The 16,587-nt window shown below is 34.2% G+C and overlaps 1 protein-coding gene and 2 long non-coding RNA genes across 3 annotated transcripts; 2 read left to right on the top strand and 1 right to left on the bottom strand.

Annotated features, from left to right (window-relative positions):
- The first annotated feature begins 2,216 nt into the window (after positions 1-2,216).
- Positions 2,217-5,392, top strand: LOC130247407 (uncharacterized). Its single transcript, XM_056480631.1, has 3 exons — positions 2,217-2,438; positions 2,787-2,862; positions 3,899-5,392. The coding sequence occupies exons 2-3, from the start codon at positions 2,788-2,790 to the stop codon at positions 5,390-5,392; spliced, it is 1,569 nt and encodes a 522-aa protein (XP_056336606.1). The 5' UTR covers positions 2,217-2,438; position 2,787.
- Positions 5,393-7,222: 1,830 nt separating this feature from the next.
- Positions 7,223-9,097, bottom strand: LOC130213812 (uncharacterized). The gene is made up of 4 exons (XR_008835500.1): positions 8,828-9,097; positions 8,597-8,680; positions 7,630-7,732; positions 7,223-7,552 (listed from the first exon to the last, which is right to left on the bottom strand). It is a non-coding gene; the product is annotated as an uncharacterized LOC130213812 (long non-coding RNA).
- Positions 9,098-11,938: 2,841 nt separating this feature from the next.
- LOC130213813 (uncharacterized) lies at positions 11,939-15,239 on the top strand. Its single transcript, XR_008835501.1, has 4 exons — positions 11,939-12,003; positions 12,185-12,475; positions 12,569-12,661; positions 14,147-15,239. It is a non-coding gene; the product is annotated as an uncharacterized LOC130213813 (long non-coding RNA).
- The last annotated feature ends 1,348 nt before the right edge of the window (positions 15,240-16,587 follow it).

Here is a 16,587-nt window from a genome sequence, read left to right as displayed (position 1 = left end):
GCGTGCTAACATTCTAAAGCTGAACAAGCCTTTTACTGTGTTATATTTAAATTATTATGATAAAAAGGTTGAAGCACAAACATAAACTGAACGCAGGTCCAACTCAACATGAAATCTTTTTTTTAGTAAATAAATATTAAATGACTGTCATGATGTTTCCTCTGTCTATTTCTGACGAATATGATGTTGTTTATTTCTAATTTAGCCTATTTGTAATGATGGTCCACTCAAAAAAGCATTTCTGCTGCTTGTTCAATCTACTTATACACTCTCAGAAATGAAGGTACGCAAGCTGTCACTGGGGTGCTACCTTTTCAAAAGGTACACATTTGAACTTAAAGGGTCCATATTGGTACCTCAAAAGTATATATTAGTAAACAATTTAAGAGGAACACTTTTGTACTTTTTAAGTACTCATATGGACCCTTGAGGTATCAATATGGACCTTTAAGGTACAAATTTGTACCTTTTGAAAAGGTACCACCCCAGTGACAGCTCGCATAAATTTATTTCTGTGAGTGTAAAATGAGCTGAAACAACACAATTCTTTGGATTTTTTTTTAGGACAACTTAATTTTTTTATTTTCATTCCACTTAAATTTGTTAAGGTAACTTAATTGATTTGTGTTGGGACAACATGAATGAATTGTGTGGAACCCAGCATTTTTTATTCCAGTGTAACAGTTAAAATCAAACACTAAAAACTAGGAATAAATCGTAAACACTTACCAGGAAAACTGTACATTTCAAAGTCATTCATTTCAACATGCACATGATGGAAAAAAAATCCTATTGCATTTTATTTTAATGAATTGTACACTGTAAAAGCGAATAGTATTCCTTACTATGAAAATTCTAGTATGTTTACTTAATTTTAAGCAAATTGTTGAGTTTACTAGAAATGTATTAGTGTTACTGACATAGTAAGGTATAAAGTTCCCATAACTAATGTAATTTGAGTAAAATTGCTTATAAGGGCTAAGTCATGCTGTTACGCATGCGTACTGGGTGGTGATTTCCCATCCCCCATCTCGATTCACAACCCAACCCAGCACCATCGTCGAAGGACAGGATTTCATATTGAGAAGATGTACTGCAGTAAATCAAGGTAAACTTTTCATTTTAATTACTACTTTGATTTTATTTGTATAGTATCAGTAATATGTTTATTTCCTGCACTTTGTGTATTGTTTGCTGTTTTGTGAACTTAGTTTTAGCCCATGATGTTGTGACTTAACGTTTTGACCTCTGCACGTTATTTGCAATACTGTCTACTTTACTAGATTAGCTATTTTCAGCTTCCTAGTTTCTTTTAATAACTTAATAATTTGTAGAAATAATTTGTAAAGTGGGCGTTATGCTCTTAAAGAGCGGGCGCGCCATTTCAAATGATGCACTGAGAGAGCGAGAGCGCGCTCAGTGTTGCCAGATTGAGCGGTTTTGAATTTGAGCGTGTACTTGCAACGCTTACAACGGCTGTCATCTCTCAAGGACACGACATCCTCGCCCCGCTCCTCAACTTCAAAACAGGTTATAATATTCTCCTGATTTTTGGACGGTGTTTTTTGGTTTTCAGCGGGTTTTAGAGCTGTTATGGGTTGGAATCTATGGAAGCCCGTTCCCGCCACTGAATAAAAAAAAAAAATTCATTGAAGAAAAAAAAAAAAAAAAAGTAAAAAAAAAAAAAAAAAAAAAAAGTTAAAAAATTTTTTATTTAAGTCAGAATTCTGAGTTATAAAGTCGCAATTCTGAGATATAAAGTCAGAATTCTGAGTTATAAAGTCACAATTCTGAGATATAAAGTCAGAATTCTGAGTTATAAAGTCGCAATTCTGAGATATAAAGTCAGAATTCTGAGTTATAAAGTCACAATTCTGAGATATAAAGTCAGAATTCTGAGTTATAAAGTCAGAATTCTGAGTTATAAAGTCGCAATTCTGAGATATAAAGTCAGAATTCTGAGTTATAAAGTCAGAATTCTGAGTTATAAAGTCGCAATTCTGAGATATAAAGTCAGAATTCTGAGTTATAAAGTCAGAATTCTGAGTTATAAAGTCACAATTCTGAGATATAAAGTCAGAATTCTGAGTTATAAAGTCAGAATTCTGAGTTATTAAGTCGCAATTCTGAGATATAAAGTCAGAATTCTGAGATATAAAGTCAGAATTCTGAGTTATAAAGTCGCAATTCTGAGATATAAAGTCAGAATTCTGAGTTATAAAGTCGCAATTCTGAGTTATTAAGTCAGAATTCTGAGTTATTAAGTCGCAATTCTGAGATATAAAGTCAGAATTCTGAGTTATAAAGTCGCAATTCTGAGTTATTAAGTCAGATTTCTAACTTTTATTTCTTTTGAATTTCGACACTTTCTTACGACATTTCATATTACGTTACGGGAGTTCCTGTCGCCAGCAGGTGAACGTTTCTGCGACGGCAAGGTATGGTCAAATTTACTTTTTGGTATGATAAAATGATATGAAGTGTTACAGTAAATTACGTGTTATAATAGAAGCCTTTGGCGAGTGTAAAATCCGAAAGTTTGGCGCGTGCTCATGCGGTTTCCTAGACCGTAGTCCTGTTGCTTTTATGGACAATTAAGCATGGTAGTTTAATATCATTGCACCAAAAGGGAGTAAAATTAGGTTTAGATTCAAAGCTTGCTTTGTTTTGTACAGTGTACTAACCACAAAAGTACATGCATTTTGTTTTCTGGCTTATATACTCGGTCTAGGCTTTATATTGGCCTCTAGCCTCACTATGTTTTCCTATTAAAACTATCATTGTAGGATGGACGAATTAATAATTTTACTGAGGGAGAGAAACATTCCCGAAACAACTATCAAAAGACTGGAGGAAGACAAGGTAATACTGAAACAAACAATTTAACACACACTTTAAAAGTCATAATTTGGAAGAAGTGGACATTTTTATCCATGTTTAAGTCACTTGCAGTTTTATTTCTTAAAGGGATTATATACTGTTTATTTTACAATAAATAACTTAAGCTAAACACTTTGGCAAAGCTCCAGTGTTTACCTAAACACTTTCGATTATACGTCAGTTTACTGACTGACTCTTAATATTAACTAGTTGCTTGTTGACAAGCATAATACTAGCAGATTGGCTGTTTATTGGTACTTAAAAAACATATATTAATGCCATATTTTGCATGACCATGTTTTACATCCCTTTTTAAACCATACATAGTTACTAAGAGGCATACTTAAAGAAAACAGTACTACACAATTGGAGAATATTACAGACATTTAATACATTTACTGAAAAACAAAGTACCAAAATGTATGTCATGGCAGAAATTAAAGACTTAAAGAATGAAAATAACATGAACTTGCCATTTATAACCAGTAGATGGTAGCAGAGGTTAACTTATTTAGCTCAGTTACTGTATCAACTCCCCAGATGTTTCAATGTCTTTCTTTTGGATTTCTTATAAAAAGACATCAAATATAGCACGTTTACTGTATTACAGTATATAGTAAAGGAAGTACAAAGTACAAGAAGTCAGAGTGTAATTTAAATGTAAATATTGAAACCCATACACCAACAGACTTTAAGAGTAATTTACTTGAATACATTAGTAACTTATTTTACTAACTTAGTTATTGTATTTGACTGTACAAGCTGCTACATATATTCAGACAACTAAGATTTGTTGTTATGTAGTTTTGGTACCCAAAATTTAGTCTGATTTACTTTATGCACAACTCTATTTTATTCTTCGACTCATCAGATGTTCATATAACTCAGTCATATTAACACTTGCATTTGTAATTCCGGAATCTGCATAGGTGGATTACACACACACACACACACACACACACACAGACACCTATATGTTGTGTGTCTGTATTTATTTATTTATTTATTTATTTTGCAGATTGATGTCAGTGTCCTACTGTTAATGACTGATGATCAAATGAAAAGCTATTTTCCTTCATATGGAGACAGACTGGCTGTGATGGGATTTTGTAGGAGGCAAGAAAGAGAACCAGGAAAGAGAACTTGCAGGAAGTCAAAGCTGTTTGAGCGCCTTAAATCAAAACTGACCAAAAGACAAAAACCTGACAATTCACAAACTGAAACCCAAAATACTACAAAAAAACATTCTCAGCGTATTGTAAGAAAAATTGAGATGGGGTGGATGCACCATGATGGGCAGGGCTTTGTTCAAATGAGAGCAAAAAAAGGAGGGGGAACAAGGAAGTTGAGTGTTCCAAAAGAATGGAAAAGGAAAGAGCTGATTGAGGAGGCAATTTGTCTGTTTTTTCCAAATGGAAAAAATTCTCATGGGAGTATTTCTGAGTTTGAATTGGATCTAACAAATTATCAGGAAGTGTCACTAGATGCAGAATCTACAGTGGGGGAAATGTATAATGCATCCAAACTCACAATGATGAGGTTCTACTTGACAACAAAAAAGGTGGAGAAAGAAGTGGAAACAGAAAGTGAAGAGGAAATGTCAGATCAAATGGAGGACTTTCATAGTAATAACCAGGATCAAAGCCTTCCCTCTACTTCCAGTGGGATGAATGACTTCTTTCCTTCAGAAATGGATGTTATTTATGTAGATAGTCCGGTTAATGACACTGCATCTCCCTTTCATTCCACAGAGGATCATGTTGCAGAAGATGACCTGAATGTATCTTTTCAAAGTTCTTTAGTGACCTTGCCTGATTACTTGGATTCAAGCAATGTAGTGACAGTACTCACTGGTGACATCATTGGAATAGATGAACAAAACTTAGATGACACTTTGCCGCTGAGCCCAGAACCCATTGCTCCACAGACAAAAATCCTTGTTGTTCATCGTGGACAAATATTTTCTGAGCTCATTGCCCATTTCTGTGATGAAACCCTTACTCATACACAGAGTGAAGTAGAAGTGAAGCTGCTCCTCCCAAATGGACAGTTTGAGATGGGCCATGATGTTGGTGGAGTGTTTCGGGATTGCTTATCAGAGTTTTGGCAGGAATTTTATGATCAGTGCACATTGGGGAACAGTTTTAAAGTTCCCTTTCTTAGACATGACTTTGGCAAAGAAAAGTGGGAAAGTGTGGCCCGAATAATTTTGTTCGGCTGGAAGAAAGAGAAATATCTCCCAATAAAACTTGCACCTGTCATCCTCCAGCAAGCAATACAGGGATCTGTGAAAAGTGATCTGATTGAGAACTTTTTGAAGTATGTCTCAGAAAACGAGTGTGCTGTGTTAGAAAGCTGCAGAACAGACTTCTGTAGTGCAGACCAGGAGGAATTGCTTGAGACCTTAGACAACTACAGTTGTCGAAAAATTCCAACAGATGAAAACTTCAAGCAAATTTTGGAAGAACTGGCTCACAAAACTCTCATTCAAGAGCCAGCTTATGTTCTTTAACAGTGGGCAGGCATACTTGGACCTCTGAGGAAGGACCTTGAGGAAATTGAAGATGTGTACTGTGCATTACAACCAACAGTGAGGAAAATTGTGCAATCTCTCAAATTTCCTGAAACTATGAATGTACAGCAAAAGGACATTACAAAGCACTTGACAACTTACTTGAGGGAGTGTGATGCAAAACGGCAGTCTCTGTTTCTTCGATTCTGTACTGGATCAGATTTGTTTATAGGCAAAGCTATAACAGTTGATTTCACAGACCTTAAAGGGTTTGAGAGAAGACCAGTGGCGCACACATGTGGCTGTTTTCTGAGACTTTCAGTGCACTATGACAACTACCCTGATTTCAGATCTGAAATGAACAAAGTCCTTGAAAGCAACATCTGGGTCATGGACATAGTTTAGTGGATTTAGTCTGAGTTGTGGCCAGCTCCTATGCAAGCTATTGTTTTCAGTCATTCTTATTACACTTCATACAGTTAATTCACACTGTATACAGTTTTGCACTTAAATATTGCTGGCTACATTGAATGCAGACCAACCTTTATTATTTTTGATGATTGAGTTTTTTTGTATGATTGAGATTTGATACATTTTTTGGTGCAACCAAATGTTTGCATTAAATCATCAAATTGTTCATTTCAACTGTTCAGTCAAATAGGTTTGGAACCGTTCAAATGGTTTATTTTTCATACGTGTACACACTGTACAATTATTTGACAAGTACATAAAGTAAAACGATCGCTTTAATTGTTCACTGAATGTTGGCCTTAAATAGTGAAAGTTTTCTTCATTGTTACAAACAATTGTTTACATTTAATTAATGAAAGTTGCAACAAGTTGTACAAGTTGCATCTACCCTGAGATAAACGTCTTAATTATTAAAATGTATTTCTAAAGAGATAGTTCACTAAAAAATTTTAATTTACTCACTATTTACTCACTCCTCAAGTGTTAAACAAGCCTCTATGGATTTATTTCTTCTGTTGAAAACAAAATAAGATTGTTTGAAGAAAGCTGTAAATCTTTAACCACTGACTTTTATAAAAGAAAAAAAAATACTCTAAAAGTCAGTGGTTACAGGTTTTCAGCTTTCTTCAAACAATCTTCTTTTGTATTTAACAGAAGAAAGAAACAAGTAAAGAGTGAGGAAATTGACAATTTTCATTTTTGCGCGAACTATTCTTTTAAGTTTGTGTTTCTGTACAGTTGGGTGTTGCATTAATGTTAACCTTTCATACAGGCCATAAGTGAAACATTTGAACAATTTTATAACATTGTTTTATTGAAATAGTTTTAATGGGGTTTGTTTTATTTTTTCTTGCACCACATTGTAATGTTTAGTTACTCATGCATTAAACAACACAACCTCCATATATTGTGTCATGTTTTTTTTTTTTTTTTTTTGAGAATTCAAGATGGAGTGAGTAGGCTTCTACACTGAAAAAAGTATGGAGTAGGGGTGAATTTCTGAACTTTTAAAATTAATTTCACTTAAAGCTCTGTAGTGGTGCACAAAACCTAACAGCCACTGTATCATGTTAAAATTATTACAGGTTCATTAAGCATGTATAGGAAGAACATTGGGAATGCTATAGCATTTGTTTGAAGCAAAAATGTACTACTACAAAGTTGAATATTTAATAAAGAAAAATACCATTAAAAATTCAGTTCCAATTAAATTTTTATTTTAGGTATAACACAAAATACAGACAACATATCAGTTTACCTGTAAAACCCTTTAGTTTATATTTTAAATATACCTCCCCTTTATACTCTTTTCAAGGTAAAACAAATGAAAATTCTATCAATTTTGAACAGTTTCAGTACTAATGCTTTACAGTTTAAACAAAATTGTTTTACTTTTTAGTAGCAAAACACTGTTTCTTCTAAAACTCACGTCCTCTGTTTCATTTGCATTCAGGTTAGGTCTGAAAGTAAAGGTGGAGCACCACAAAAGTGTTTGAAATCATGTAAAAAATTTACATTACTGTAGTTGGGAAAGATGTTTATACATTTAAAAAGTAGTCATAAAAAAATTATTAATTTAATTTTGTATGAAGTGCATCTTGATGCATTTTTATTCTTATCTCATCTAAGCTTGCTGGCCTTCTTTTGCACTTGATGATGGGATGGTCTGGAACAAATTATTGATTCATTCTGAAAACACAAAGCAACATCACTGTGATTGTGTGTCATCATAAACAAAGAACTATACTAGAGGTCATTCACTGTACCTTAAGCACTGTGTCTGACAGACAAGGGATCCTGAAGGGTGTATGAAAATCATGTAAACAGTTGTTCCATCTTAATATGTATAGGTTTATTGATCCCATAATCCTAGAAGATAGGGCTGTTACTAATCAAATGCAATCAGCATCAATGAAATACATCCTTCAATTGCCACAGTGGCACAGAAGCTACATCAGATGTGTCATTCATTCATTTACTCATTCATTAGTAAGACAGAATTTATGTTTTAAAATTATTCTTTGTTTGCTGTGAGCATTGTGCATGCTGTTTATGTGCCCCAGGCACCTCACATTTTTTCAAGGGTACATGAAAAAAGCTATGTTATGTGATATGTCTATTAAATGCAGCTCAGTAGTAACACAATTGTAATGCAGAAAAATTACAATTCCAGTTGTATCAATAATGTTATGGTGTTAATGTTTTGTTTATAGAATTTTTTCATATAAATATATGACATGTCAGTGGCTATCCCAATTTAAATACTATGCCCTTAAATTATACACTATGGCATTTAGACAACTGGCTTGTTATCAGTTACATAATTAAAGATGTAATGACTTTTTGTGTTCAGTATTGTGTTGTTTTATTGGTTAATGTGCATAAGCAAAGTATACACACCTTCTTGGTAGAATGTTGTTCAGTGAACACAATGTTTTAATTACAAAACTGCACTGACTAGTGCATACATATTTGAATTGGTATAACTCTATACTGAATCATTCATGCATTCAATACACATTAAGCTGTCCTTTGCTGCCTTAGTGCTTTTTTAGCCTTGCTTCTTAGCCACAATAAATAGCAAAGCTTCTACAGTGGATAATATTTAAATATGAGAAAATTAAGCAAAGGTAAGTGTTGACTTGAAAGTTAATTACAATGAACAGTCTGGGGCACAATGGTAACAAGATTAATAATCATAGCCAAATAATCATAAAGTGAAATATAGCTCACCTGTTATCTTGAAAGACAGACACAGCACAGTGAAAGTAAGGTGGGAATTGCAGAGATTTTTAACCCCAGAAGGTTCTTTTGGGACTTTTCATGAAAAAAGCACAATAGAAGTGTTAAAAATAATGCTCATAGATAATAGTTTGTGTGTGTGTGTGTGTGTGTGTGTGTGTGTGTGTGTGTGTGTGTGTGTGTGTGTGTGTGTGTGTGTGTGTCTCTGTACAATAGCTTTACCTTCTAGTGAATGTTGTAGATAAGATCTCAATGGTGCATCTAGTCATCCAAGTCCAGTCCTTCAAGGATCAGTTCATGAAGCTTAAGGTACAGGTCTGTAATTTCATAAACATCATCTGACAGTGCAAGGTTATGTTCATCCAGGAGTTGTACGCACAGTTGAAAGACATCCTCATCACAAGGGTAGTCTTTAACTAAACACTCCTCTTTACAAATACTCAGTTTTGTTTGTTCAATTGGATGCAAGAAATTCTGCACTCCATATAAGCTGGGAACTGCAAACATTATTGAAGGTTGACCACTGGGAGCACGTGGGTTGTGAGTTGGCCTTATCCTGTGGCAATTCCAGGCACTGACTATTTCATCAAGCTCTTCCTTTATAAAATAAAAGCAACAAATTAAATTAATAAACACACTGTACACTGCATATTGTAGGTTATGTAAATATTAAGTTAATCCTAATACATAAACTGCAATATTATCTTTATAATTAAATTAAATATAGTAAACCAAATGTGTTACCTGTATAGAATGCTGAAAACAGAACTGGATGAGAGATTTGTCAATGAACGTATCAACAAAGTGCCCATCTTCTTTTAGCTGTTCAAAATGATCCATCCAAAATTGTATGCACTGGCTTCTCAAAGTGGACCACCATCGTTCAATTCTCTGGTTCCCCGTGCTTGGACCAAGAGTGACAGATTCGGCACTAGCAGTGCCTCTGAAGAATGTCTGCATATCTGCTAAATGCGTATTTTCAGTTCCATGGTCAATGCGAATTCTTTGTGGAAATCTGTTATTTTCAGCCACAGCTTGTAGGAAATAACCCGCAATTACTCGTGGGTCATTGTTCGTTTTGTATGCTTCAAGCCAGATCATTTTTCTGGAAAACCCGTCAATGCATCCGTTTATGCATATTCCGTAAGGTTTTAACTTGTCGTATCCGTCAATATGCCAACATAGTTTGGTCCGCGGCTGTTATACATGCGTCGCCGTAGACGACCGCGAGCGCGCAGATCAACCCCTTGTCCATCTAACAGCCGCATCAACTGGCGGACAGTTTCTCTGTCTGTAATAATGCCAGACAGCCAACATTTCTGGTGCATCCAACGATATCCATGTTGTCGTCCCGATGTCTGTAGCTGTTGGTGTATAAAACGTGCCACGTCGGCCTCGTCTGTTTTATTGCGTCTCCGCCACAACTGATTCCTACATAACGTTCTCTCAAGAGTCCGTAAACTGAGCTTTATATTGTGTGATTCCTCCAATAAAATTAAGATTTCTCTATTAGTAAAACCGCACCGAAAATAATCCTCTATAATATTTTCCATTTAGGCTATAGCATACAGTCCATTAGGAGGTCCACCAATGTCCTTGACCATACAGAAGATCCAGACTAACCTTTTTTCCTTCTGAATTGCGAGATATAAACTCAGAATTCTGACTTAATAACTCAGAATTGCGACTTTAAAACTCAGAATTCTGACTTTATAACTCAGAATTCTGACTTAATAACTCAGAATTGCGACTTTATAACTCAGAATTGCGACTTAATAACTCAGAATTCTGACTTTATATCTCAGAATTGCGACTTAATAACTCAGAATTCTGACTTAATAACTCAGAATTCTGACTTTATAACTCAGAATTGCGACTTTATAACTCAGAATTCTGACTTTATAACTCAGAATTCTGACTTTATATCTCAGAATTGCGACTTTATAACTCAGAATTCTGACTTTATATCTCAGAATTCTGACTTTATAACTCAGAATTGCGACTTTATAACTCAGAATTCTGACTTAATAACTCAGAATTCTGACTTTATAACTCAGAATTGCGACTTTATAACTCAGAATTCTGACTTTATAACTCAGAATTCTGACTTTATATCTCAGAATTGCGACTTTATAACTCAGAATTCTGACTTTATATCTCAGAATTGCGACTTTATAACTCAGAATTCTGACTTAATAACTCAGAATTGCGACTTTATAACTCAGAATTCTGACTTAATAACTCAGAATTGCGACTTTATAACTCAGAATTCTGACTTAATTTTTTTTTTTTTATTATTATTATTTTTTTTTTCAATTAATAATTTTTTTTTTATTATTCAGTGGCGGGAACGGGCTTCCATAGGAATCAGTCAGCTACATGTGGCAACACTGCGTGGCGCAATTCATTCAAATAGATGTAACGTTAACACAGCTGTAGGTCGACATTTTAAGAAAAGAAAACGAAACCTTTTTGGCCGCATTACAAATACAGTAGTTACCGTTGAACTTTAGTGGCACTTGTTTTGACGAAAATATGCGTGTTTTAAAAAAAGATTAATTTAAGAAGTAACCGGAAGCAGGTTAGGAGATCAGCTGTGGTCCGCCGTCGGCGAGCGGCTCATGACCAGACCAGTCGCTTTTTTTTCCCACGATCGCCGGGATTTTTACATTTTTAAAGCAATTTCTGCTCAAAATGGAGCCGTAAGTGTCGTTAGTAATTTAGGATTTCGATGCAATTACGATTCGTGTCACCGTATGAGGCAGATACATATTTACACATGATGTTAAGGGTGCTTATGCTAACAATCCCTATGAAACTAAAAGTTAAACTTGTGAAAATGCGAGAGAGATTGAAGAACACAGACAAGTCATATATTGTAAAAATCGCAATATATATTATTTGTCTTTTTTCATGCCGTTTTGAAGAATTATTCCAGTGTTAACGTTACGTTTACCTCAATGGAGTGTTTTTGTATTGCTGTAATGACAAATAAATCTGACCAGACGCGACTGAATATGTGTGACGGATACGTTAGTGATGAAATGGTAGCTGTTAACTTATGATGACTCGTATAACCAAGCACAGAAACATCCCTTTGTTAGCTCAATGTCACACAATGGCATCAACAAGCCTTTGTTATAAGCAAAGTTTCTGTTAAGAAACTTTAAAAGTATAAACGGGCTTTGCCAATCCTGTTTGTTTGCACTGTTAAAGAAGGTTTCACCTATTTAGGGCAAATACATTTGAACAACTACAGTGTTGTTTGGATTGTAGCTTTGAATATTGTGATGCATATTGTTGAGTGGTATTTGGTTTGTAATATCGTTATACTCTTTATAAATTTTTTCTTTTTTTATTTCAGACTACCAGTTTGTGAGCTGATATGCAGTGGAAATGTAAGTTTTGCACCTGCACATCAGAAAAGAGTGCACAACCTTTTAAACACTATTAAAATGTTACATCTGTTGCTTAATGGAATTGCATTGTATCATTGCATGTGTTTCTGATTACTGTTTTCTTTGTTTTAAAATTTTGCTTAGCCATGTCAATAACACTTCACGTTTTTGTGCACGACAGTGACATCCAGAAGGAAGTCATAAAGGAAACACCAGCTGATACAAGTGCTGCAGAGGGTTTGTTTCCTTTTCAAAACTTTGTGTAATTTTGTGAAATTGTGTGTTTGAATGTTATTAATGACTAATAATGTATTTGATTAGATCTTTGCAGAATTCACTCTAATATTAGGAAGAAATTTAAGATCAGAGTTCAACGCTGCATTGAACACACACCGCTCGTTTGAAATTTTCAAAAAAAGGAGGAAATTGCAGAAGAAAATTAGATGACATTTTGCAACAAGTTTATTCAAAGGTATTTTTGGGACATCATCTTTGAATCATAATTTGTATTTGATTGTTTCCACTGGTCTATAATGCATGTCTAACTGTCTTTACTTTTTCACAGTCATCTGATGTAATGCTTGTCCGCACAGCAGTTCTTCCGGGTCTTTCAGTACTTTTGAGGGATGGGTCTAAAGATTTTTTCTGGATATGTTTTGTAAGTAATATTATTGTTTCTGCTTTCTTATACTGGAAATGAAGCAGTCATTCCAGTTCCAGTCACTTCCAATTTTATGAAAAATAAATAAATAAAACAAATGCAATTAATGTAAGTATTTGAAAGTTAGAGGGATGTTTTATTATGGCCTTTGGAGCAAGAGCATTGCCATGTTGCAACTTGTGACGTCACAGGGTCAGTTAGTTTCATAGGCCAGTGAAGTAATGAATGCATTTATTTCATTTTTAAACACACTTGTTTTGAAAAAGAGGAATATTAGCTTGAAAAATAAAGTTTTTAATAAGTGTAATAGCTATGTAATATATTGAGAGTAATATAATTTCTGTTGGAAGAACCTGCTAGATTAAGATGTAAAAAGATAGTGTTAAAAGCCACAAAGTCAAAAGATGCTCCGTGTAATAGCCAACCCTGTGAAGTCACCTGCTGTGGGATTGTAGATTGGTGCACCCTTGCCCCAAAAGCCATAGTAAAACATCCCTTTTCTCTAAAATAAATATTTATTGATAAATTGGAAATCAGTGTGTTAAATAATGCAAACTTGACTGACTGCTTAAATCTAGCAAAACCAAGTGCATTTATGAATCGGTTCTCGGTTTATTATAATTTTTCCCCCAAAATATATTGATTTTGTAGCACTAAATGGTCTCTCACACATTTGCATTTAATTTCTTGAAAATGTTTAAAAGGTACTTTTAATGCAGTTTGTTATTACATTACAGTGTTTCTTTCATTTAAAAAATTGAAAGTTCCTATAGAATAGTGTCATGTTTAAAGGTTGGAGCAAATAACATTTGGTACATGGAGGAGTAGGGGCTAGGGTGTCACGATACTGGAATTTGGTACCAATTGATGCAGAAATTTTCAAAAAACATTTTAAGCACTGTTAAGCACATTTTTAAACAGCACTGTTTTGCCATTGTGTTCACATGCTCAACAAAAATGACACTTAACAGTGCTCAAACATTAGCAGGAAATGGATGTTTTTTTTTTTTTTATTTCAATATCGATTGGTACCAAATTCCATTATCATGACAACCCTAGTAGGAACAGTACAGGCAAATCTATTACGTTGGTCTACATTGAAGGAGTAGCAAAGCAAGGCGTTCTTATAAGAAGCATTTGAATGTAGTTAATTTATTGTACACTGTGGACACTGAGTGAAGCCTCCTGCAGCTGCTGGACAGTCATTATTTTTGTCTGACTTTGCTTGTTGGTCTTGGGGGGAAAAATAGATCCTGAAAAAAAGTGCTTGATTTTGATTAAGTTATGAATGTGTGTAGATTTAAATAGTCATGTTAATACGCAACTAGTTAATAGAGTAATTGGTCCCTATACTGAAGTATTACCAAATTAAGCACAAGGAATTGTAATGTTTTTCACCTATGCTTTTGGTCTCCTGGCCACATGCTTTATTAGTGTCATTTAGAATATCAAACTTTACTTATTTTCTTTCTCTATTCATAGGATGTGGATGTAGAGTCTGACTTCAGTGCAGTAGATGTTGGCCTGCTGATTGTCTTGCGTGAAGATGTCTAAAGGACCTCAATGTGGATGCAATGTGGGCCATTATACTGGAAGGAAAAGTGGTTATGGATGATGTCCCTACTTTGCCACACGCAGTAGGTCTGCTTTTTTTGCTTTGATTTACTCACTGAATTCGGACTACCCAAAGACTACAAGCAACGTATTTACTCAACGCGTGTTGCTTTAGCTGGGAGGGAAGCTTAATGTGTTTTTTTTTTTCTTTTCTTTTTTCTGCGAGTGCCTATATGCTGCTGTGCTTTATGTTTAAAGGTTCTGTTAAAGGATTTTCAAACATTTAAAAAAAAATTTTTTGTTTGTTTGCTTTTGCCATGTTGCTGTTTGCAGTGTTACATTTAGAATTGCAGCATTTTGGTGTTTAAAACACATTGTTTACCTAAAAAATGTATTGTGATTAATAGGGTTGTCAAAAGTATTGAGTTTGGTACCAATCGGTACTGAAATTTTAAAAGTGTCGATTTCCCACTAACATTGCAAGAACTGATTGGCCATTGTGTTCACATGCTCAACAGATATGACTGATTGGCTATGAAGTTCATAGTTTTTACCATTCTTCACCAGGTGCAAAGATACAAAGACACTGGATTATTTCAAAGCACTGTCGATTAGTCGATCCATCAGCAGATAGCTCATATGTCAGCTTATAGACAGATCAGCTGATCGACATGGCTTTGAAATCCTTCAGTGTCTTTGTAACTTTGTTTGGACTGCATGTGAACACAGTGGCCAATCAGCGGTGTTTAAGAACAAGCTCAGTAGCGCTCAAATATTAGTGGGAAATGGATGTTTTTAATATTTCAGTATTGATTTATACCAAAACTCAGTACTGGTACCAAACTCAATTCTTTTGACAATACTAATGTGATATTTTCTGTAGGAAAATCTAAACTTCACAGTCTAAAAAAATCAGCTTTAAAGCTAAACATCTGTTCCTCTGTGAGTGTCTATTTGCTGCCATGTTTAAAGGTGCTGGTGCAATGGCATGTTTAATTACACTAATTTAAGTATCTTTTTTTCCCCAAGTATTTAATTCTATATATATATATATATATATATATATATATATATATATATATATATATATATATATATATATATATATATATATATATATATATATATATATATACATAGATTTTCAAACATTTTAGTAAGCTTGGGGGTTGTACTTCTTTTTAATTATATTTTTGTCTGCATTGCTGTTACAGCACTTTAGTGCTCTTTAGAACAGGTTTTTACAAAAATGTATTGTGTACAAGTGTATTGTCATGCTAAAATATCATGTTTATTGTGAAACTGCTCTTTTTGTAAAATAAAATGTTTACATTTAAGATCTGTATAATGTCATTACTTGTAAGTTGAACTACATATTTTATGTTCAGTTTAATTGAAGAAAATGTGGAAACCGATTGCACGTAGTTTCTTTAGTTGACTTTACTTAAAATGGTGGATTAAAACAATGTTGACACTACTAGCATTTAAGATGTTAACTGAACATGGTATAACAGTATTAGTTAAATAGAGTTAATAAAGTAATCTTACTATAAAACCCTAAGTAAGGTTACTAAATATTCAAGAGTTTGTTAACTAGAATTTTCTATTAAACTAACTTGATTTTTACCAGTTAGTTTACTTTAGAAGTTTTAGGTTTCTTACTTTAAAGCCATAATTAACTAAACTTAAGATTTCCTTGTAAGTTTATATTGCAAAAATAAGGCAATCGGTTTCCAAACTTTTTTTAAGTAAACTGAACATGTTAGAATTTACAGTGTAACGTTTTAGCCTTTCAGGTGAAGTTTTACAAACTAATTTCGAGAGAAGCATGTGATATGATTAATCGTGGCTGGTCTCTCATCCATAATCAGCAACAATCCAATGAGATTGATTGATCCAAGACAATAAATAGACCGATTTCACCTTACTGCTTATCTTCATTTAGAAGAATCCCCCGTCCACCCCATCTCCACCTTTTCCTCCTTTACCAGGAGAAGCTCTCCAGACCTACCTGATCTCGGACTCCCTTACATGCTCATTCACCAGGCGGAAGCCCTGGGCTCAGTTATCTCCAAGCTCAGGGTTCTCTCCTAGGACAGCATGCCAAACCTGCTAATAGTGTCAAGCAATATCTAAGTGTGAACTCTTGAAAGTGTCAATTATATAAAGAACATCCAAAGTCTTTCATGCTCTTTCAGCATGTGACAATTGAGATTACATTTTTTTCCTCATTACTGATATACGCAGAAAAATCTCAATATATCAGTATTATTCATCCATATTATTGCCCTGGAATAGTTTCATTTGCATCTTAAATAGCGGGAGGCTTAAATTAGTGCTTTTCAAATGATACATTGTAAAAAAATGGG

Source organism: Danio aesculapii, chromosome 20 (assembly GCF_903798145.1).
Source record: "Danio aesculapii chromosome 20, fDanAes4.1, whole genome shotgun sequence".
NCBI classification, from domain to species: Eukaryota; Metazoa; Chordata; class Actinopteri; order Cypriniformes; family Danionidae; genus Danio; species Danio aesculapii.
Note: the sequence above shows the minus strand (reverse complement) of the source record. Positions and strands in the feature narration are given on the sequence as shown.